Raw genomic sequence first — 23,371 nt, forward strand, 5'->3', positions numbered from 1 at the left:
CCTAAAAATCTGTTAAGTATCTGTTAGAACTGCATTAGATGGATGTACTGGTATATATTATCTGCTCAGATCCACAGGAGTCCTTTGATATCAGAAAAGCATGTAAAGAGTCATGTTTTTATTATGTTGGTATCTCATTTATTTTTCTAAAGTATAATAATTTTAGTTATTAATATTTTCAGTTGTGAACAATAAGTGGTATTTTTTACATACGTATTTTATAGCTTTATTGTAATATATTTCACTTACCATAAAATTCCTCCATTTAAATTGTACGATTCAGCCCTGGCTGCTGTGGCTCAGTGGACTGAGCACCAGTCTGTGAACCAAATAGTCACTATTCCAATTCCCAGTCAGGGCATATGCCTGGGTTGCAGGCCAGGTCCCCAGTAGGGGGCGTGCAAGACGCAACCACACATTGATGTTTCACTCTCTTCCTCCCCCCCTCTTTCAAAATAAATAAATAAAATAGAGAAAAAATAAACTGTAAAATTCAATTTAGTTATTCACTGAATTATATAGGTAGCAACACAAAATGCAAATCAAAACCATGACATAACACGTTATACCTACTAGAATGACTATTATAATAAAAAACAAAATATAAAAAATAATGAGTTTTGGGGAAAATATGGAGATGTTGAAAACCTCATACATTGTTGGTGGGAATTTAAAAAACATTATGATGAACCCTGATACCCTGTTAAGTAAAAGAAACCAGGAGTAAAAGAAAAAAATATTGTATGATTCCGTTCATATATGTATCCAAAATAGGCATATTCATAGTGGCAGAACGTAGTTAGTAGTTAGTAGTTAGTAACTGGCAGGGGGCAGGAGCAGGGGAGATGGAAAGTGACTGCTAATGGATACAGGATTTCTTTTTGGCATAATGACATGTTCTGGAATTAGACAGTGGTGATGGTTGCACAGCCTTGTGAATATACTAAAAATTACTTTAAAAATGATGACTTTTGTGGTATATACATTTCAATTTTAAACAAGTTTTATGTTAGGAACAATTCAGTGAATTTATAACACAATAAGACAGCTAAAACTTACTGAGCACACAGTATGTGCATCAGTACTGTTCTAAGCACTTTCTATAAATCACCTAATCCTCAAAATGACCCTTTGAGGCAGATAGGTGAAACGAATTTACAGAAGACATTACGTCTTCTGATTATTTAGTGAGTAAAAGGAGGGAATCTAAACTTCTCCTTTTGTATTATGTATATGTTGTACTAACTAAAATAAGATCTATATAAAAAATTTCATAGAAGCTACCGAGGAAGAAATTTATTTATTTCCCCTTTTATTTATTATTTATTTTAGAGTTTTTAAAAAATATATATTTTATTGATTATGCCATTACAGTTCTATTTCCCCCCTTCATTCCCCTCCACCCTGCACACCCCTCCCCCACCATTCCCCCCCCTTTAGTTTATGACCACGTGTCTAAAGTTCTTTAGATTCTGTATTTCCCATACTATTCTTGCCCTCCCCCCTATTTTCTACCTACTGTCTATGCTACTTGTTTTCTGTACCTTCTTCCCCCTTCTCCTTCTCCCCTGTTGCTAACCCTCCATGTGATCTTCATTTCTATGGCTCTGCTCCTGATCTAGCTGTCCTCTTAGTTTGTTTTTGTTTTAGGCGTGGTTGTTGATAACTGTGAGTTTGCTGTCCTTTCACTGTTCATCTTTTTTATCTTCTTTTTCTTAGGTAAGTTCCTTTAACATTTCATATAATAAGGGCTTGGTGATGATGAACTCCTTGAACTTGATCTTATCTGAGAAACACTTTATCTGCCCTTCCATTCTAAATGAAAGCTTTGCTGGATAGAGCAATCTTGGTTGTAGGTCTTTGGATTTCATGACTTGGAATACCTCTTTCCAGCCCCTTCTTGCCTGTAAGGTGTCTTTTGAGAAATCTGCTGACAGTCTGATGGGAAGTCCTTTGTAGGTGACTGTCCCCTTATCTCTTGCTGCTTCTAGGATTCTCTCCATTTTAATCTTGGCTAATGTAATGATGATGTGCCCTGGTGTGTTCCTTCTTGGGTCCAACTTCTTTGGGACTCTCTGAGCTTCCTAGATTTCCTGGAAGTCTATTTCCTTTGCCAGATTGGGAAAATTCTCCTTTATTATTTGTTCAAATAAGTTTTCCACTGGTGGCTGTTCCTTTCCCCCTTCTGGTACCCCTATAATTCGGATGTTGGAACGTTTAAAGATGTCCTGGAGGTTCCTAAGCCTCTCCTCATTTTTTTGAATTCTTGTTTCTTCATCCTTTCCTGTTTGGTCATTTTTTTCCTCCTTCTGGTCCACTCCTTTGATTTGAGACCCAGTTTCCTTTCCATTACTATTGGTTTCCTGTGCATTTCCATTCATTTCAATTAGTTTAGCTTTCATATGTTCTTCTAATTTGTGACTATAACTAGTTCTGTGAAGGAAGAAATTTAAATAGCAGAAGAAAATTCGGTGAGTTCTGTGCCACAGTTTTGAGTTAATAAGGCAGGTTTAAAAGGTGATCAAAGGAAACACATGAAAATGGGTTGAGAGCCTATACTGAAACTGAATATTGCTTGGCCCTTCCTCTTATTGTAGAAAGCCACAGCAAAGCATATTTTCTTTTAATTAATTTTGTGGTAGCAAGAAAAAACAATGAAAATGATAGATTTTTCCTTAAATGTAATAAGACATTATTTATTATTTAAAAAATCAATGATAAGTTTTCCAACTAAGAAAAAAGTAGAAACCAGACATCCTAGCAGGCAGTTTACTAGCACATTTATCAGGCAATTTGACAATATAGTTCAATAGTCTTAAAAAATTTGTATTTTATACTTCCAGTCAAAATAGTGGCATAGGTAAACATAGCTTGCCTCCTTGCATGACCACATCAAAATGACAACTAAAATATAGAACAACCATCACTCAGAACTGTCAGAAATCGAGTTGCATGGAAGTCTACAAAATAAAGGAACCACATCCATCTAGTTTAGTAAAAGTGCTGGAGACTCAGAAAAGGCTGGTCCCACATACACATGTGGTGGATAAAAATTTGGGAGGGATATGTCCAGGGTCCCAGCCCCACACCAGGACCCCAAGCCCAGAGTTCCAGCCAGGAAGATAATACTCTGGTTTCTTCTCAGATTGTATAAATGTTTTGCCTTTTACCAGTGCCAGGAAGATAAGTACCATAACTGATAGTTGCAATATCAGTGCAGATTGAGTTGCTGGAAGAAACTGCTACAGTCCCATGCAGTTCCCTTAAAGAACCTACAAATTGACTTCTGGCCAACATGGAGGTGTAGGTAGATACACTTTGCCTCCTTGTACAACCAAAAGAAGGACAACAAATTTAAAAACAAAAAGCAACCAGAACTGCCAGAAAATCGAACTGTATGGCAGTCTGACAACCAAGGAGTTAAATAAACATTCAACCAGACCAGTAGGAGGGTCGGAGATAGGCAGGTGCGGTGGAGAGGACTTGTGGCAAGGCAGTGGCTGGAGGATTGGGTGAGGTGGTGCTAGCAGAGCAAGTGGTCCCACATATGTGAACAGATAAACAGGGAAGCACAACTGGGGAGTAAGACAAACTGCACAACCCAGGATTCTAACGTGGGGAATTAAAGCCTCAAAATCCTGACTGAAAAAACCTGTGGGGATTGAGGTGGCAGGAGAAATGCCCAGCCTCACAGGAGAGTCCACTAGAGAGACTCACAGGGTCCTAGAATATACAAAAACCCATCCACCTGGGAATCAGTACCAGAAGGGCCCAATTTGCTTGTGGGTAGTAGAGAAAGTGACTGAAAGCCAGCCAAGACCTGAGCAAGCAGCACTGTTGCCTCTCATTCCCCTCCCCCACATACAGCACCACAATGCAGTAACATGGATTGTGCCTCCCTGGTGAATACCTAAGGCTCTGCCTCTTACTTTGTAACAGATGCATGAAAACAAAAATATGGACTAAATGAAAGAACAGATCAAAGCCCTGGAAAAAATACAACTATGTGATGAAGAGATAGCCAACCCATCAGATGAAGAATTCAAAACACTGGTAATCAGGATGCTCACAGACATGGTTGAATATGGTGGCAAAATAGAGGAAAGTGTGAAGGTTATGCAAAGTGAAGTAAAGAAAAATATACAGGAAACCAACAGTGAAGAGAAGGAAACCAGGACTCAAATCAATAATTTGGAGGCAGAAGAAAGAAATAAACATTCAACCAGAACAGAATGAAGAAACAAGAATTCAGAAAAATGCGGAGAGTCTTAGGAATCTCTGGGACAACTAAAAACATTCCAACATATGAATCATAGGGATGCCAGAAAGAGAAGAACAAGAGCAAGAAGTTGAAAACTTATCTGAACAAATAATCAAGGAGAACTTCCTTGATTGCCAATCTGGCAAAGGAAAGGGACTTCCAGGAATTTCAGGAAGCTCGGAGCCTCAGAGAAAGCACACACCAAGGCACATCATAATTACATTAACCAAGATTAAATAAAGAGAGAACCTTAAATGCAGCAAGAGGAAAGGAGACAGATACCTACAGAAGAGTTCCCATAAGACTATCAGCTGATTTCTTAAAAGAAACCTAGAAGGCAAGAAGGGGCTGGAAAGAAATATTCCAAGTCATGAAAGGTAAGGACTTACATCCAAGATTACTCTATCCAGCAAAGCTATCATTTTTGAATGGAAGGGCAGATAAAGTACTTCCCAACGAAGGTCAAGTTAAAGAAGTTCATCATCACCCAGCCCTTATTATATGAAATATTAAAGGGATTTACCCAAGAAAAAAAGATAAAAAATATGAACAGTAAAATGATAACAAAATCACAATTATCAACAACTGAACCTTAGAAAAAAACAAAACAAAAGCAAACTAAGCAAACAACTAGAACAGGAATAGAATCACAGAGATGGAGATCACATGGAGGGTTATCAGCAGGGTGGGAGAATTGGGGAAAAGGTACAGGGAATAAGAAGCATAAATGGTAGGCATAAACTAAACAGGGATAGTTTAAGAGTAGTATGGGAAATGAAGAAGCCAAAAATAAGAGTAGTATGGGAAATGAAGAAGCCAAAAAACTTATATGTATGACCTGTGGATATGAACTAAGGTGGGGAAATGATGATGAAAGGTGGGGTATAGGGTGGAGGGGAAGAAAGGGGAGAAAAAATGGGACAACTGTAGCAGCATAATCAATACACTATATCAAAAGAAAAACAGAGCCATAAATCAGTGGAACAAAATAGAGAGTCCAGAAATAAGCCCATGTCTCTATGGCCAATTAGTGTTTGACAAGGGGGGCAGGCAGAAGCATAAAATGGAGTAAAAATAGCCTCTTCAACAAATGGTGTTGGGAGAGCTGGACAGATACATGCAAAAAAAAAAGAAAACTCAATCACCAACTTACACCATATGCAAAAATAAAGTGCAAGTGGGCAAAAGACTTAAATATAAGTCATGATAACATAAAAGTCATAGAGGAGAACATTGGTTGGAAAATCTCAGATACTCCAAGCAGCAATATTTTCACTGGTATGTTCCCTAGAGAAAGGGACATAAAAGAAAGAATAAAGAAATGAGACTTCATCAGATGATTAAAAAGCTTCTGCATGGCTAAAGAAAACATCAGCAAAATGAAAAGGGAACAGACTGTATGGGAAAATATATTTGCAAATGATACCTTAGAAAATGGTTTGATGTCCAAAATATATAAAGAACTCACATGAGTCCACTCTAGGAAGACAAACAACCAAACTAAAAATTGGGCAAAGACCTGAATAGACATTTCTTCAACTAGGACATACAGAGGGCCCAGAGACATATGAAAAGATGCTCAGCATCACTTGCCATCAGAGACACGCAAATTAAAACCACAATGAGATACAACTTCACACTTGTCAGAATGGCCATCATAAGCAAATCAACAAACAAGTGTTGGAGAGGATGTGGAGAAAAGGGAACCCTAGTACACTGTTGGTGGGATTGCAGACTGGTGCAACCACTGTGGAAAACAGTATGGCATTTCCTCAGAAAACTAAAAATGCAACTGCCTTTGGACCTAGCAATTCCACTGCTGGGATTATACCCTAAGAATCCTGAAACACCAATTTTTAAACGAACCTATGCACACCAATGTGCATAGCAGAATAATTTACAATAGCCAAATTATTTGAAGCAAACAGCAACAGTGACCAGCAGTGAATGAATGGATCAAAAAACTATTGGACATTTACCCAGCTGGTGTAGTTCAGTGGATTGAGTGTGGGTTGTGAATCAAAGGGTTCCCAGTTCGATTCCCAGTCAGGGCACATGCCTGGGTTGCAGACCTAGTCCCTGGTACAGGGTGCATGAGAGCCAACCACACACTGATATTTCTCTCCTTCTCTATCCATTTCCCTAAGAATGAATAAATAAAGTTTAAAAAAACCCAAGTGTGGTACATTTGCACAATGGAATACTACACAATTGAAAGAAGGAACTCCTACCCTTTGCAATAGTATGGATAGATTTGGAGAGCATTATGAGAATGAAGGAAACCAGGCAATAAAGACAAATACCATATGATCTCACCTATAGGTGGAACCTAATCAACTTAAGAAGCAAGCAAGTGCAATATAACCAGAAACACTGCAATAAAGAATGAAGTGACAGTAACCAAAGGGGAGGTGGGAGGGGATGACAGTGGGGAAGTGTCATCAAGGAACATGTATAAGGGACACATAGAGAAAGCCAAAGAAGGGCAGGATCAAGGGTGGAAGGTGGGGATGTCTGTGGTGGGGGAAAGTGGTGCTGGGGGAAATGTAGACAACTGTACTTGGAGAACAATAGAAAAAAAGAGAAAAGAAAAAATACTAAAAAAAAAGACAGAAAAACTCCCAAATAAGTAGAAACAAACACAGTAGGGAAACAAATTCAGTAAAAGAAAAAGAAAATGTGAACAGACCCAAACAAATATGAGAATGAATATGTAAATCAAAAACTTTCCAACAAAGGGAAGTCCAGGATCAGGTGAACTTAATAATGCATTTTACCCATTCTCCTCAAACTCTTCCAAAAACTGAAGTGGAGAAAACACGTCTCAACTCATCCTAAGACACCAGCATTACCCTGACACCAAAACTAGACAAAGACATTATAGGAGAAGAAAATGACAAGCCAATATTTCCTACCAATTTTGGTGTAAAAATTCTCAACAAAATTCTAGCAAACAGGAGTTGACAGCCCAATAATAGGATTATATACCATGACCAGATGGGATTCAGACCTGGAATGCATGGGTGGCTAAGATGTGAAAATCAATCAACGCAATACAGCGCATTTGTAAAATGAAGGAAATACCCCACATAATCATCTCAATGGAGAAGGAAGCATACGACAAAATTCAATAAGCTTTCGTGATAAAAACAAACTCAGATTAGAAGAGACCTTCCTTTCCATTATCAAGGGTTGTATATAAAAGAAGAGCCTAACATCATACTCAATGGTAAAGACTGAAAACTTCTAGTGTGAGATTATGAACAAGAAAATGCTGCCTGCATTTGCTACTTCTATTCAACAAGTGACCAGAAGTTCTAGCTACAGCAATTAGGTGAGAAAAAGATCTAAAAATGCATCCACATAGAAGAGGAACAATTATTTCTATTTGTAAAAGATATGATCTTATCTGTAGACAATCTTAAGAAATTAAAAAAAACTGTTAGAGCTAAAAAAATTAATAAAAGTTACAGAATATGAAATCAACACACAAAAGATGTAAAAGATAAAAGATCTAAAAGGCATCTAAACAGAAAAGTAGAATTATTTCTTTTTTTAAAATCCTCATCTAAGGACATGTTTATGATTTGAGAGAGAGCAGAGGCAGAGATGCAGACAGACAGAGAAGTTGATGTGAGAGAAAAGTAAATTGGTTGCCTCTACATGTTCCCTGCACAGGGAAGGAACCCACAACCTTTTCTGGTGTCTGGGTTGATTCTCCAACCAATTGAGCCACCCAGCCAGGGCATAAAAGTAAACTTATTTCCATTAATAGAAGACATGATTTTATAAGTAGAAAATCTTAAGAAATTCACAAAAACCCCGTTACAGTTAACACATTAATTAAAGTTACAGGATACATCATTGACACACAAAAATGAATTTTACTTTTTTTAAAAATTAATTTATTCTTTTTATTGATTATGCCATTACAGTTGTTCTATTCCCCCTTTCATTTCCCTCCACCCTGTACACCCCTCCCCCACCATTCCCCCCCTTTAATTTATGACCATGTGTCTCAAGTTCTTTAGATTCTATATTTCCCGTACTATTCTTGCCCCCCCCATCCATTTTCTATCTACCATCTGTGCTACTTATTTTCTGTACCTTCTCCCCCCTTCTCCTCCTCCCACTTCCCTGTTGGTAACCCTCCTTGAGATCTTCATTTCTATGTTTCCACTCCTGATCTAGCTGTCCTTTTAGTTTGCTTTTGTTTTAGGCGTGGTTGTTAATAACTGTGAGTTTGCTGTCCTTTCACTGTTCATCTTTTTTATCTTCTTTTTCTTAGGTAAGTCTCTTTAACATTTCATATAATAACGGCTTGGTGATGATGAACTCCTTGAATTTGATCTTATCTGAGAAGCACTTTATTTGTCCTTCCATTCTAAATGAAAGCTTTGCTGGATAGAGCAATCTTGGTTGTAGGTCTTTGGATTTCATGACTTGGAATACCTCTTTCCAGCCCCTTCTTGCCTGTAAGGTATCTTTTGAGAAATCTGCTGACAGTCTGATGGGAAGTCCTTTGTAGGTGACTGTCCCCTTATCTCTTGCTGCTTCTAGAATTCTCTCCATTTTAATCTTGGCTAATGTAATGCTGATGTGCCTTGGTGTGTTTCTTCTTGGGTACAACTTCTTTGGGACTCTCTGAGCTTCCTGGATTTCCTGGAAGTCTATTTCCTTTGCCAGATTGGGGAAATTCTCCTTTATTATTTGTTCAAATAAGTTTTCCACTGGTGGCTGTTCCTTTCCCCCTTCTGGTACCCCTATAATTCGGATGTTGGAGCGTTTAAAGATGTCCTGGAGGTTCCTAAGCCTCTCCTCATTTTTCTGAATTCTTGTTTCTTCACTCTTTTCTGTTTGGCCATTATTTGCTTTCTTCTGGTCCACTCCATTGATTTGAGTCCCAGTTTCCTTTCCATTACTATTGGTTTCCTGTGCAATTCCATTCATTTCAATTAGTTTAGCTTTCATATGTTCCTCTAATTTGTGGCTATAATCAACCAGATCTGTGAGGATCCTGATCACCAGTATTTTAAACTATGCGTCTGAGAGTTTTGCTATTTCATCATCACTTAGATTTATAGGCTCTGGGGCTTTGAGATCTTCTTGAGCCCTTTATGGTCTGTTCGCTCCCGTTAAGTATGAGGAGCGGAGCCTTGGACTCCCACGTCGCTGGGTTGTGACACTGTATGTGGGGGAGTGGTCAGAGTGGGGAAATGGCGACCCCCTCTGCTGTTTCCCACTGTTGGGTGAGGAGCAGAGCCTTAAATTCTTCACTAGGGCAGGGCCACTCAGGTCGCTGGGTTATGACGCTGTATGTGGAGGCGGGGGTCAGAGCAGGGGAAATGGCTGGGCCCTGCTGGGTCCCGTCTAAGCGCCCACTCCCTTGCTGGTCTGTCTGCGCACGAATGCGTGACCACAGTCAAATCTTGGCCCTGCTCCCTCGCTGGTTCCCCGTGGTCGGTCGCTGAGTCGCTCACTAGGTCCACCAGTTGCAACCCCACGCCTGGGTTCCTCGAGCCTGAATCCATCTGACCAAGTTTTCCTGTGCAACCCTGCTCCGCCAGCTGCTGGCTCCACCCCTCTTACTGGTCAGGCTGAAGAATTTGCTGTTATCAGACTTCGGAAAAGTTCAATTTCCTGTGTTCTGGCTGTGTTTTCTGTTGCTAATATTTAGTGTCTCTAAACTTGGTTGTGTGAGAAAGCAAGGCGTCTCCACCTATGCCTCCATCTTGGCAGAAGTCGAATTTTACTTTTATGCACCAGCAATGTGTGTTCTAAAGCTGCCTGTGAGGTATAGTTCATTTACAGTGTTGCTTAAGTCTTCTATTTATTTTTTGTCATCTACTTAGTTTTCCTATCTATTAAAGTGGTACTGAAGTCTCCCACTATTATTACTAAATTATTTATTTTCCCCTTCATTTCCATCAGTTTTTGCTTCTTGTATTTTAGGCCTCTATTATTAGATGAATATAAATATATATCTTGCTAATGAACTGATCTTTTCTCATGACAAATGTGTCCATTTATCTCTAGTAAATTTTTTTGTGTTTTAAAGTGTATTTTATTGGATACTAGTATAGCAACTTCAGTTTTCTTGTGGTTGCTGTTTGTAAAATATATGTTTTACCATCTTTTTATCTTCTATTTGTATCTTTGCATCTAAGCCATATCTCCTGTTAACAGCATGTAAGTTGGATCCTGTTTTTTCCATCTAGTGTGACATCCAGTGTTTCTGCCTTTTAACTGGATTGATGGATGTATTCATATTTGATGGTGGTACTAATGATGCTGGGTTTATGTCTGCCACTTTACATTTTGTTTTTTCTTTCTTTTTTGGGGTTATTTTAATAGATATTTTGTTTATTTTAATGAAGTTGGTATAGATAATGTCCATTTAAAACCCATGTCCCAGGCCAAAAAGTACAAATAATAAAAATTAAAAAAAAAAAGAACCGTGTTCTACTGTACACACTTCTGCATGAAAAAGTTCATTAACTGCTAATGAAAATTAGAAGTTTTCTGGGATCTTCTGACAAGATTTTTCTTCACTCTTAAAATGCTTTCTCTTCAGTGAAGCCATCTTTGGAGTTAGTCTTTACTCTTGCCTTATCTGTTATCTTGACTCCAACCTGATATTACTCTTCTTTTGGTTCAGACCTTCAGATTTTAAAAGTAGCTTCAATTTAAGGAAAGGTCATTTTCCACAGTTCAGTTCTCTGAAAAACTTCCATCTCCCACTGAAAGTCATAGTCCAGGAGTGAAAGAATCACATGCCAGAATTTTGGAGTCAATTAGAAATGTCATTGTGAACACTTGCATGGGTTGACTTCATTTATCACAAGCCTGAAAATGCACAGTCCTGAAAAAGGTGGCCTCTCTGTGCACTCATGTGATATTTAAAAAGGAGAGGGTAATATGAAGGGGACTAAGGTTTAACCACCAACAATCAGCACAGTGAAAACAAAACAATAATGAATGGGCACTAGAATTCAAATTACCAGATATTTTAAAGACATGGTGGGGGAGTCAGTTTTCAATTCAATTTGGAACACATTACAAAAAACTATTTTCAAAAGTAAAAAAAGACTGAGGAAAAAGTAAGTAAAATAAAAGAATATCTAAACTGTTGAATGATCCCGTTTGCAATCCTATCTTCTTCCTCCATTCCTAGTTCTTTTGGAGTGTGATTATCAGCAATTCTCTGACCTTCAAAGAGAAACCTGAGTGAATTCATTGGGACTTCCTGTCTTTGACAGTATGATTCTTTGAGTTTCTTGAGATGTGTTGTCATTTTCACTTTGAAGTGAATCTCACTGTGATCCTGTCCAATAACTTTGAGTTTAATGTATTCTTCTTCCTTCTTATGACCTAAGTCCTCAGTTGAAGGTTTTGCCTCCTGGTCACACATGGTGATGGTGTCTTCACCTGGGGTCTCCGCATAGCAGAGGCCTCTGTTAGGCAGAACCTCACTCAGGGGTTCAAAAATCTGTCTCTCTTCCCCCTACTTTTTGTTTTCTATGTGTCTCGTTGTTGTTTCTCTATTACTTCTTAACTGCTTTGTTTACACTGGGTGTTTACTAGTGGAACATTTAATAACCCTTCAGCTATAAATCTGAGTTATTTCCTTAGTGGTTTCTCTAGGCTTACCATATACTTTTTAACTTACCAGAAATAGTTTTAGATTTATATTCAAGTCTGACAAGAACTGAAAATGTTACTTCTATGTATTTCTATTCCTTGCCGTCTTTTAGGCATCATTTTTATATATATCATGCCAATTAATGTTACGAACTCTAAATTATAGTGTTATAACATTGTTATTTCTTTACCACAGTACGGCTTTCCTCATAACCCCCTGTTCTGTGCTGTTAAACACATACACATACATTTTTCTATGTTATAGGCAAAATAATAAACCTGTGATACATATAAAAATGTATCGTGTAATACTTGTATTAGGTATAATGTGTATAAATTATACTATTGTGCACATTTTAATTTATTTTTTGAAAAAATTTTAAAGATTTTATTTATTTTTAGACAGAGGGGAATGGTGGGAGAAAGAGGGGGAGAGAAACATCAATGTGTGGTTGCTTCTCATGAGCCCCCTACTGGGAACCTGGCCTGCAACTCAGGTATGTGCCCTAGACTGGGAACTGAACCAGTGACCTTTTAGTCTGAAGGCTGGCGCTCAAACCACTGAACCACAGAGCTAGGGTATGTTTTTAAAATTAGTTAAAGGAGACTACATAAACACTTATACAATCTTTTAAAGTTACATAATTACCTTTACAGATGTTCTTAGTTTCTGTGGATACAAATTATTGTCTGGAATCATTTGCTTTCCCTACTTCCTTTTGTATTTCTTGCAAAACAAGTCTACTAGCAACAAATTCTCTTAGCTTTTATCTAGAAGTCTTATTTCACCTTCAATTTTGAAGGACAGCTTTGTTGAATATAGGATTCTTGGTTGGCATCTTTCTCTTTGAGTAACTTATTATTATTTTTAAGTATATTTTATAGATTATGCCATTACAGTTGTCCCATTTTTTTCTCCCTCTTTCCCCTCTCCATCCAGCACCCCCTCAATTTTCTCCTGCCTTAATTCATGTCCATGGGTTGCACATGTAAGTTCTTTGACTTCTCCATTTCTCGTACTATTCATAATCTCCCTGTCTATTTTGTATCTACCACTTATACTTCTTACTCCCTGTACCTTTTCCCCATTCTCCCCACTCCACCTCTCTGCTGATAACCCTCCATGTAATCTCCATTTCTGTGATTCTGTTCCAGTTCTAGTTGTTTGCTTAGTTCGCTTTGTTTTTGTTATTTTTTTAGGTTCAGTTGTTGATAATTGTGAGTTTGTTATTTTACTGTTCATAGTTTTTATCATCTTTTTTTCTTAGGTAAATCCCTTTAACATTTCATATAATAAGGGCTTGATGATGAACTCCTTTAACTTTATCTTATCTGGGAAGCCTTTATCTGCCTTTCTCTTCTAAATGATAGTTTTGCTGGGTAGAGTAATCTTGGATGTAGGTCCTTGCCTTTCATGACTTGGAATACTTCTTTCCAGCCCCTTCTTGCCTGAAAGATTTCTTTTGAGAAATTAGCTGACAGTCTAGTGGGCAATCCTTTGTAGGTAACTGTCTCGTCTCCTTTTGCTTTTAAGATTCTGTCCTTATCTTTAATCTTGGGTAACATGATTATGACGTGCCTTGGTGTGTGCTTCCTCGGGTTCAACTTCCCTGGGACTCTTTGAGCTTGTTGGACTTTCTGGAAGTCTGTTTGCTTTGCCAGAGTACGGAAGTGCTCCTTCATTACATTTTCAAATAAGTTTTCAATTTCTTGCTGTTTCTCTTCTCCTCCTGGCACCCCTATGATTCAGATGTTGGCATGTTTATAGTTGTTCCAGAGGTTCCTAAGCCTCTCCTCATTTTTTTGAGTTCTTGATTCTTCATTCTGTCCTGGTTGAAGTTTATTTCTTCCTTCTGCCTCCAAATTATTGATTTGATTCATGGTTTCCTTCCCTTCACTGTTAATTCCCTGTATATTTTTCTTCAGTTTACTTTTAATAGCCTTCACTCTTTCCTCTATTTTGCGACCATACTCAAACATGTCTGTGAGCATCCTGATTACCAGTGTTTTGAACTCTGCATCAGACAGGTTGGCTCTCTCTTCATTGCTTAGTTCTTTCTCTGGAGTTTTGATCTTCTCTCTTTCTCCCCTTCCCTTTCATTCTATTTCACTTATTTATTTTTAGAAAGGGAGAAAGGGAACTATTGATGTGTGGTTGCCCTTCCTGTTCCCTCTACTGGGGACCTGGCTGGCAACCCAAGCACGTGTCCCCCCTGGGACTTGAATCAGCGACCCTTTGTTTAGTGGGCCTGTGCTCAATCCACTGAGCTACACTAGCCAGGGCTGATCTGTTCTTTCATTTGGGCCATATTTGTTTTGGCACATGTGTTATGTTGTAAGGGGTGGAGTCTTAGGTATTAGTCAGGGCGGGGCATCCCACTTTGCTTTGTTGTGGTGCTGTATGTGGAGGAGGGGTCAGGAGGGAACAATGCTGCTTTCTTGTCTCTCTGCCAGCTGTCAGTCACTGTCCCTGCTACTAACAAGCAAATTGGGCCCTTCTGGTGCTCATTTCTGGGTGGGTGGGTTTGTGAATATTCTAGGACCCTGTGGATCCCTCCAATGAACTTTCCTGTGAATTTGGCAGTTTCTCCCACTGCCACAACTCCCACAGGTTTTTGTAGTTAGAGGTGTTCAAGCTTTCTTTTCCCACACTGGAACCCTGGGTTGCATGGTCTGTCTTGCTCCCCAGTTGTCCCTCCCAGTTTATCTGTACATGAATTTGGGACCGCCTGGTCTGCCAGCCACCATCTCACCTGCCCAGTCCTCCAGCCACTGACTTGCTACACTTCCTCCCTGCCCGGCTAACTTGTCTCTGCCTTTTCTATCAGTCTGGATCAATGTTTCTTCTTTAACTCCTTGGTTGTCAGACTTCCATCCATTTGATTTTCTGGCAGTTATGGTTGTTTTTTGTTTTTAAATTTGCTGTTGTCCTTCTTTTGGTTGTATGAGGAGGCAAGTGTATCTACCTACACCTCCATCTTGGCCGGAAGTATTCTCTTTGAGCCATTTAAGTAAGCTATTCCATTGCCTTCTGTCTTCCATTGTTTCTGCTAAGTCAACCATTATGTTAAGTGGGTCCCTAGTAAGTGGCAAGTCATTTTTTTTGGCTACTGTCAAGATTTCTCCTTGTCTTTGATTTCAGTAGTTTTACTAGCATGTGTCTGTTATTAGATCTCTTTATGTTTATCATACTTGGAAATTGGTGACCTTGCTGGATATATGTAAATCAGTGTTTGTCAACAAATTTATGAAGTTTTCAGCTGTTATTTGTTTTAATATTTTTTTCCTGCTCCCTTCTCTCTCTCCTTTTCTGGTACTCCCATTAAGCATATGTTGGTATACCCTATTTAATGGTGTCCTACATTTTCTGAGACTTCGTTTTTCTTCAGTCTTTTTCTTCTCTGTTCTTCAGATTGCACAATCTTTATCAATATGTCTTTACCTTCACTGGCACTCTTTTTTGACATTTCTAATCTACTGTTGAGCTCCTTTAGTGAAATGTTCATTTCAGTTATTCTAGAATTTCTGTTTGGTTAATTATTATTAAAGTAATTAACCAAAAAAGATAAAAATCATAAAATCTATCTTTTAATAAAAATTATAAAAAGATAGAAATTAAAATAATTTCTATCTTTTATTTTATATTATTTTTTGATGTGACATTATCATTATGATAATATTTTACATCATTAATAATGATTTAGTTCTCGGAGGATACGTATAATGGTATTTTAAATGTTTTTTCTGCTCAGTCTGAGGTCTGGATGTACTCACAAGCAGTTTCTGTTGACTGTTTCATTCAGTGGAGCAATACTTTGCTGTTTTTTTTCATGTCTCATTGTTTTTGGAAACTGGACATTTGAGATAGTATATAGTAGCAACTTTGGGAACTAGCTTCTCCCTTACCACAGGACTTCCTATTTGCTTGATCACTTGTTTTGGCTATTGTTGGTTCCTCTGATGTTGTTTCTCAGGGAAGCACAACTTTGGAAATGCCCAATCATGGGGTTGACAGAAGTTTGGCACTCTCTTGGTCTCCTTCCTTGACCACATCAAGGTGTTAAGCTCCATTAATTGCCAGTTGGCTGTTTGTTATTTTCAAGAATACCTTGAGACATAAGTTGCTCTTGGGGTCCGAGTACCTCGTCTTAGCCCATTTCCCCTATCCCATATATAGCTACCAACAGGGCAGTACTTCTACCACACTTCAAAAAGTGTCAAGAAGCCAAGAAATTGTCATAGAACACTCCTGCAATATAAGGCCCAGAGGATGGGGCTGTATCAACTCTCTGCAAAGTAAAAGAGACTAGTTTAGATAATAAAATAATTTCTGATAGCATTTAAAGTAACAGAGGGGTGAAAGTTTATATAACTATAGACTTTTCCTTCTTATTCTATTTTTTTCAGTTTTTTTTTAACTGACGGCCTCATCACTCCATTATGTGATCCTCTTAATTGCTCAAGTTTCATTTTTTCCCCAATTTAAAATATTAATACCACCAAACACTACTATGCCAGATAAAATAATCATTCTATTAATAAATCATCTGGTGACATTAAAAACTTAACTATTTTTCCTTTTTCTCTTTAGAAAAACCCCTGTACGAAACAACTATTTCTTAGATAAATTCACGTGTAAAAGTTTAACTGTAATTGTGTCACAATGATTGAAACATCTAAACAGTAAGAAAATGCACGGCATGAGGAATAATAATTAAAATGAAGAAAACCTGTGTACAATTATGAAAAACAGGTTTTTCAGGCCTAATATTTGTTTTTTTTTAATTAAAAAGAAAAACTCACGTTCTATGTGCTCAAACATTACTGAAAAGAGGAAGTCTCGTGGTGTCATATAATATTCTCCTTCATGTTCCAGTGAAGAAAACTGCATGAAGCGCTGTTTACGAAGAGACAACTTCTCCATCATCTTTCCATAGGAAGCATTTTCCTAACAGAGAAAATAACAGCAATGTTATTAGGCCCCAACTTAGCTCCTCTAGAATAATTTTATAATTAATGAATGTGTAAAATAATATCAGAGAGTGAGAAGTGACAAGAAGAAATAATACAAAGTAGGATAACAGATTTCATGGCGTAATGGTAGCACATCTTTTTAAAAATTTTTTTATTGATTAAAATTTTATTATTTTTTAAAAAGATTTTATTTATTTATCTTTAGAGGGGAAGGGAAGGAGAGAGGGAGAGAAACATCAATGTATGGTTGCCTTTCGTGCGTCCCCTGCTGGGAACTGGCCTGCAGGGAACCTGCCTGCAACCCAAGCATGTGCCCTGACTGGGAATCAAACCGCGATTGTCTGGTTCACAGGCCTGTGCTCAATCCACTGAGCTACACCAGCCAGGGTGGTAGCACATCTGACTCCAGACAAAGTAGGATAAGAAACTGATACGGAGTAATGTTTTAGACAGGACAGTCAGGAAAGGCCTTTATAAAGAGGTGACGTTAAGGAAACTAACTGAGGTACAGCTACTGAGCCATGGGGCTCTCAGGAGAAAGAGTATGCTAAGCAAGAGGTAAAGATGAGAGTAAGCTTTGTATGTTCAAGGAGCATTATGGCAGAAGATAAGATCAGAAGATAAGGTGGGCAAAAGATCATGTAAAGCTGTGCTTTCATAAAGATAAAATATAGCATATCTAGTAAATAGTTCTGCTTTGAGAAATATATTTATATTATGGGTGAAAAGTGCAAAAAGAACAAAAATGGGTAAAATACTGCTAAAGGTAGGAGTCTGTAGCCCAGCCAACAGGATCTAGATCTTGACCCAAATATTGATAGAGACAATGTTGAAATACTTATTGCTAACCTTTCACTGAACACTTATTATGTGCAAGGCACTGTATTAATTAATCATTTTACATGGATTATTTAGTTATTCCTCACAATAACAAGAATAGATACTATATTAGATATAAAAGCTATAAAGTAAATGGCAGAATCAGGATAAATCTCTTAACGAGCATACTATTCTCCTACTCATGGCTGGGCATTGTGTTCCAAGTAGAATGGATGAAGATGACATACTAGTTAAATTAACACAGACACCAAGGTCAATATAGTAACCTTGACACAGCAATGTGTCAACTGTGAAATCCAAAACCACACTCTCATCTTAGATATGAGATCCGTCCAGAAGGTATCTAGCCATGTAATATGAAAACTACAGATATTTATTGAAGAAGATACAGGAAACAATAAACACTGTACATAGGACAATGATGCCTCAGTCTCCTTCAGAGTAGGCATCTTGGGACCTCACACAGTTCTCCCAATTGCCATCAGCTGTCTGGTCATATGTTCTTGAATCTTAGCAATGATCTGAAATCTCTTCCCTTTCAAAGGTGATTTTAGTTTTGGAAAAAGCCAGAAGTCACAGGGTGCCAAATCTGAGCTGTAGGGGGTGCAGAGTCACCTGGGTAATTTGATGTTTCACCAAAAATCTCTGCACGAGATGCAATGCATGAGCAGGCACACGGTCATGATGAAGTTGCCAATCACCAGTTGCCCATAGCTGTGGCCTTCTGAATCATCAGAATAGCTTTAGTGGAGGAAGGTTCAAGCTTAATAAAAAATTGGATGCAGATGCGCTGCTCTACTTAGTCATTTTGAATGCAACAGCAACACAGTAAACATGCTCACTGAACAGCATCTACTATCCCCACTGATTAGTACAGTGAAGTCATCATTGTTCATGCATATGCATTCCAGTCCACTCTCCTTGGCTGCCAGGTTATAATGATTTCATGCAAACTGTTTTCCTTATATTAATAATGGTAGGACTTTTTTTCAGACAGACCTAGTAGCTTTCCTTAAGGTACTGCTCTGACTTGGGTAAAATCCTTCCCTGAACACACCACTTCCCTTTCACACTCACTATTGATCTGTTATTCACACAAATGATGTTCAGTGAGTGCACACTGGAACTGAAATAGGGAAAAGTAAATTACAGTGGCTTAAACCTCTTCAGATTCAAAGCTCCTTTTTGGCTAACCTCAGTTCTCTCTCCTGATTTGACAGTGAGTTTCTTGGGCAGCTAGCTTTATAACCTTTTTGTGTTTTGTGCTGTTCCTACCAGAATACTGAATATATATGGAACTAATACTACAATGATCTGTACCCCTATCTTCTCTAGAACTTGTCTATGTATGTCTTTCATTTTCTTTCCCCTTAAATTACCAACAAGAATCACTTGAGGGGTATATTTTAATTACACAAGTCCATACCCATCCTAGTCATCAAAAAACTGAATTTTATTAATAATTTCTGAACATTTTAAACATGAGGAAGATATAGTAACACCTTTAAACAAAACAATGTAAGTGACTATAGGAAAACAGGAATAAGATGAAAATTAATTCATACTAGAATGTCCTAAAAACTTTGGCAATAAATTTACACGAAGCATAATATGGGATAAGGAAGGAGGGTGACTAAGAGTCTTCTCAGTAAATGTCATAGCCCTGGCAAAGTCCTAGATATGAAAGACAGCACAGTACATTTAAAGAACTGAAAGAAGGTGAACATGGACAATATATTAGCTCAAAGAATATTTTTATTTATTATATAATTGTTAATATATAATCTATTGAGATTTGTTAATAATCTATACAGAAATACAGTATATCTGAATGCTTTTATATTTCCTAATATCTAAGTTTTTCATGATTGATTAAAAAATGCCTTTACCAACATTTTAATTCTTTTTGTATAAGTAAATAAACTTTTCTTTTTAAACTTTAACTAAAAGGGGTCCATTACTCATTTATCTTCCTCAACTGGTGTCATAACAAGTTGATTAACATGCATTTTGTGTGTTATACATACATTGTATTCTTACAATAAAGTAAGCTAGAGCATAAGGTTTGTATGTAAGTTTTTTCAAACTGTTGCAAATCTCCAAAAAGTTTCCCAATTTATTTATTTAAAAAACTGCATATAAGTGGACCCATGCACGTCAAACCCACGTTATTCATAGGTCAACTATAGACAAAGATTGGGCTTTTCATAAATACTATTACATGTCAAAGTTAGACCATAAGATACAAATCTTTTATTCATTCCAATATGGTTAACATATTTATTTTTATTATTTACATAATTACAGATGTCCCCAATTACACCCATTTGCCCACCTCCCTTCTGCCCTCAAACCCCTTCTCTTTGGCCATCACCACATGGTTGTATGTGCGTGCTTACGGGTTATGCATTTAAGTTCCTTGGCTAACCCCTTCACATTCTTTCATCCAGCCCCCATAGTCCCTTCCCCTCTGACAGCTGTCAATCTGTTCTATGTATTTATGTCTGTTTCTATTTTGTTCCTCAGTTATTTTGTGCATTAAATTCCACATATAAGTGAGATCATATGCTATTTATGTGAAAGCACTGACTGGCTTATTTCACATAGCATGATAATCCTAGTCCAGGTCCATCAATGCTGTTGCAAAAGGTAAAGTTTTGCCCCATCTTTAAAAAAAATAGTGCATTGTGTGAATGTACTACAACTTTTTAAACCATTTATCTACTGATGAGTATCTAAGCTGTTTCCAGATCTTGGTTATTGAAAAAACTGCTATGAATGTGGGGTGCATATATTCTTTTGAACTGGTGTTTTGGGATTCTTAGGATATAGTCCCAAAAGTGGGAATGCTGAGTCAAAAGGCATTTCCATTTTTAATTTTTTGAGGAAACTATATGTTTTGTCAATGGTTGCACCACTATGCATTCCCACTATCAATGTACTAGGATTCCCTTTTCTCCATATCCTCACCAGCACTTGATGTTTGTTGATTTATTGGTAACAGCCATCTGACAGGCCTGTGGTGGTATTTAATTGTGGTTTTAATTTGTATCCATCTGATGATGAGGGACCTTAAGCATTTTTTACGTGTATTGGACATTTGTATGTCTTTTTAAAAAATATATTTTATTGATTATGCCATTATAGTTGTCCCATTTCCCCCCTTCATTCTCCTTCACCCTGCACACCCCCCCACTCACATTCCCTTTAGTTCATGTCCATGTGACATAAGTTCTTTAGTTTCTATATTTCCCACACTACTCTTGCCCCCCCATCTATTTTCTCCCCATGGTATATGCTACTTATTCTCTGTACCTTCTCCCTGCTTCTCCTCCCACTCCTGTTGCCAACCCTCCATGTGATCTTCATTTCTATGGTTTGCTCCTGATCTAGCTGTCCTCTTAGTTTGCTTTTGTTTTAGATGTGGTTGTTAATAACAGTGAGTTTGCTGTCCTTTCACTGTTCATATTTTTTATCTTTTCTTAGATAAGTCCCTTTAAAATTTCATATAGTAAGGGTTTCGTGATGATTAACTCCTTGAACTTGACATTATCTGAGAAATGCCTTATCTGCCCTTCCATTCTAAATGAAAGCTTTGCTGGATAGAGCAATCTTGGATGTAGGTCCTTGCCTTTCATGACTTGGAATACTTCTTTCCAGCTCCTTCTTGCCTTTAGGTTTCTTTTGAGAAATCAGCTGACAGTGTGGTGGGAACTCCTTTTTAGGTGACTGTCCCCTTATCTCTTGCTGCTTCTAGAATTCTCTCCCTGTGCATTTGCTTTATTTCACTTAGTGTAGCCTTCATTTTCTCATCCAATTTGTGACCAAAATCAACCAGTTCTGTGAGCATCCTGATCACCAGTGTTTGAACTGTGTATCTGATAGGTTGGCTATCTCTTTGTTGCTTAGTTGTATTTGTTCTGGAGCTTTGATTTGTTCTTGTGTTTGAGCCATAGTTTTTTGGTCTTGTCACGACTGTTATGTATGAGTACCAGGGCCTTAGGTGTTCACCAGGACGGGGCAACCCAGTTGCTGGGGGCAGGGTCAGAGAGGGAACAATGGCGCTTGCTCTGGTCTCTGTTGGATTTTGGTACTCTCTGCCACTTCTCACAAGAGAATTGGGACCTTCTGGTGTGGGTTCCTGGGTGGGTGGGCTTCTGTACTTTCTAGGACTCTGTGGTTTCTACAACGAACTCTCCTGTGAGGCTGGGAATCTCTCCCAGCATGTCAACCCCTGAAAGTTTTTTCAACCAACTGAAAAAAGCTTTGAGGCTTTATTTCCCATCATTGGGGCCCTCGGTTGCATGGTGTGTCTCACTGCCCGTTTTTTGCCTGGTTTATCTGTGCACGAATGTGTGTCCACGGTCAGCCAACCACCTTGAGCACCTCACTGGGGTTGCTCGTTTCCTCCCTGCGCCCGGGGTCTGCCAGCCACTACTTTTTCTGACCATGACCCCTCTCTGCTGGCCGCTGACTCTGCCCCTCTTACCGGTCTGGATGAATGCTTCATTGTTTTTGGACTTCAGTACAGTTCAATTTTCTGTCCTGGTTGTGTTTTTCCTTCTAAATCTTTATTGTCCTTAAATTTGGTTGTGCAAATGTAACAGGGTGCAGCCAAGAGGGGTACCGATCAAAAAAGGGATTTGGAATGGGGTCCAGAACTCAAGGTGTCTAGGAAATATTAAGATGTCCTCACCCCTTATCCACACACAGGTGTCAGTTGTGGGAAGGGACAAATGGAGCAGGGCCATTGAGAGCTGTTTTGTACAGCAACGGCTTTGCAGCTAACCTCTGGTGTGGTCATTTAACATATCTATAACCTTTAACTGGTTGCACAGATATGTTAAATGGCTGTGACCATGCTCTGAGTCAGGGGAATGGAAGTGTCTTCCAACCAAGGCGTCAGGTCCCCCGAGTTACAGCGCCTGTATGAGAGCTTGGAGATGACTGGCTCCATGACATGGGGCCACACCTGCTCAGACTCACAATAGCAGCCCAGTAAACTTGCAATAATACAGGAGTGCTGGCAAGTGTAGCCCATTGTAGGAAGAGTTGGAAATGGGGCTGCAAAGTACTGGCTCAGGGATTTAAAACCCAGACACAGCAGCCATTGTAAGGAGAGGGAAGCATGCGGCTGTGGCAGTGCAGAGAGAAGGCCATGTGGTCTGGCAGAGTGGGGACCCCTGAAGCCATGTGAAGGAAAGAACCATGCGGTTTTGGCCAGAGTGCAGACCCCTGCAGCTTTGGTAGAAGAGGACCACACGGCTTTGGGGTGCTCCTTTTGGCTGCGTGGCCTGGAAAGCAGGAGAGACTTTGCCTGGAAAAAGGGTGAAAGAACTCTTTGCCAGTAGACCATGAGAAGGTGCCACATGGCTTTGGAGTAATTAGAGATCCTGCTTGGATGGTGACACAGCTGACGGTGCCAGCAGCCTGAAACATGGATGTGTACTTCTTTTCCTGAGTTATGGTACCCCAAATTAGGGCAGGGGGAGAAGGGAGTGCTGTGGGCATCTCTGGGTATTTTAAAGGACTTTGATATTTTAATGAAGATGTTAGGTCACTACTTCAAGTCTGTATAGCATTTAGTAAACATTTCCTTTCCTATTGACAAATCTCTGGCATTGAAAGATGTCTTTCTTCTGGCAGTGGACATAA

The 23,371-nt window shown here is 38.6% G+C and overlaps 1 protein-coding gene across 3 annotated transcripts in view; it reads right to left on the minus strand.

The window, feature by feature from the left end:
- MICU2 (mitochondrial calcium uptake 2) overlaps positions 1-23,371 on the minus strand; it is a 113,461-nt gene that overhangs the window by 60,900 nt on the left and 29,190 nt on the right. For all 3 annotated transcript variants that reach the window (XM_053663497.1, XM_053663496.1, XM_053663494.1), the window contains exon 2: positions 16,706-16,850. In XM_053663497.1, coding sequence (XP_053519472.1) covers positions 16,706-16,850 — 145 coding nt within the window. The remainder of the gene's footprint in view (positions 1-16,705; positions 16,851-23,371) is intronic.

Source organism: Artibeus jamaicensis, unplaced genomic scaffold, assembly GCF_021234435.1.
Source record: "Artibeus jamaicensis isolate MK-2021 breed Jamaican fruit bat unplaced genomic scaffold, CSHL_Jam_final contig_3188, whole genome shotgun sequence".
NCBI classification, from domain to species: Eukaryota; Metazoa; Chordata; class Mammalia; order Chiroptera; family Phyllostomidae; genus Artibeus; species Artibeus jamaicensis.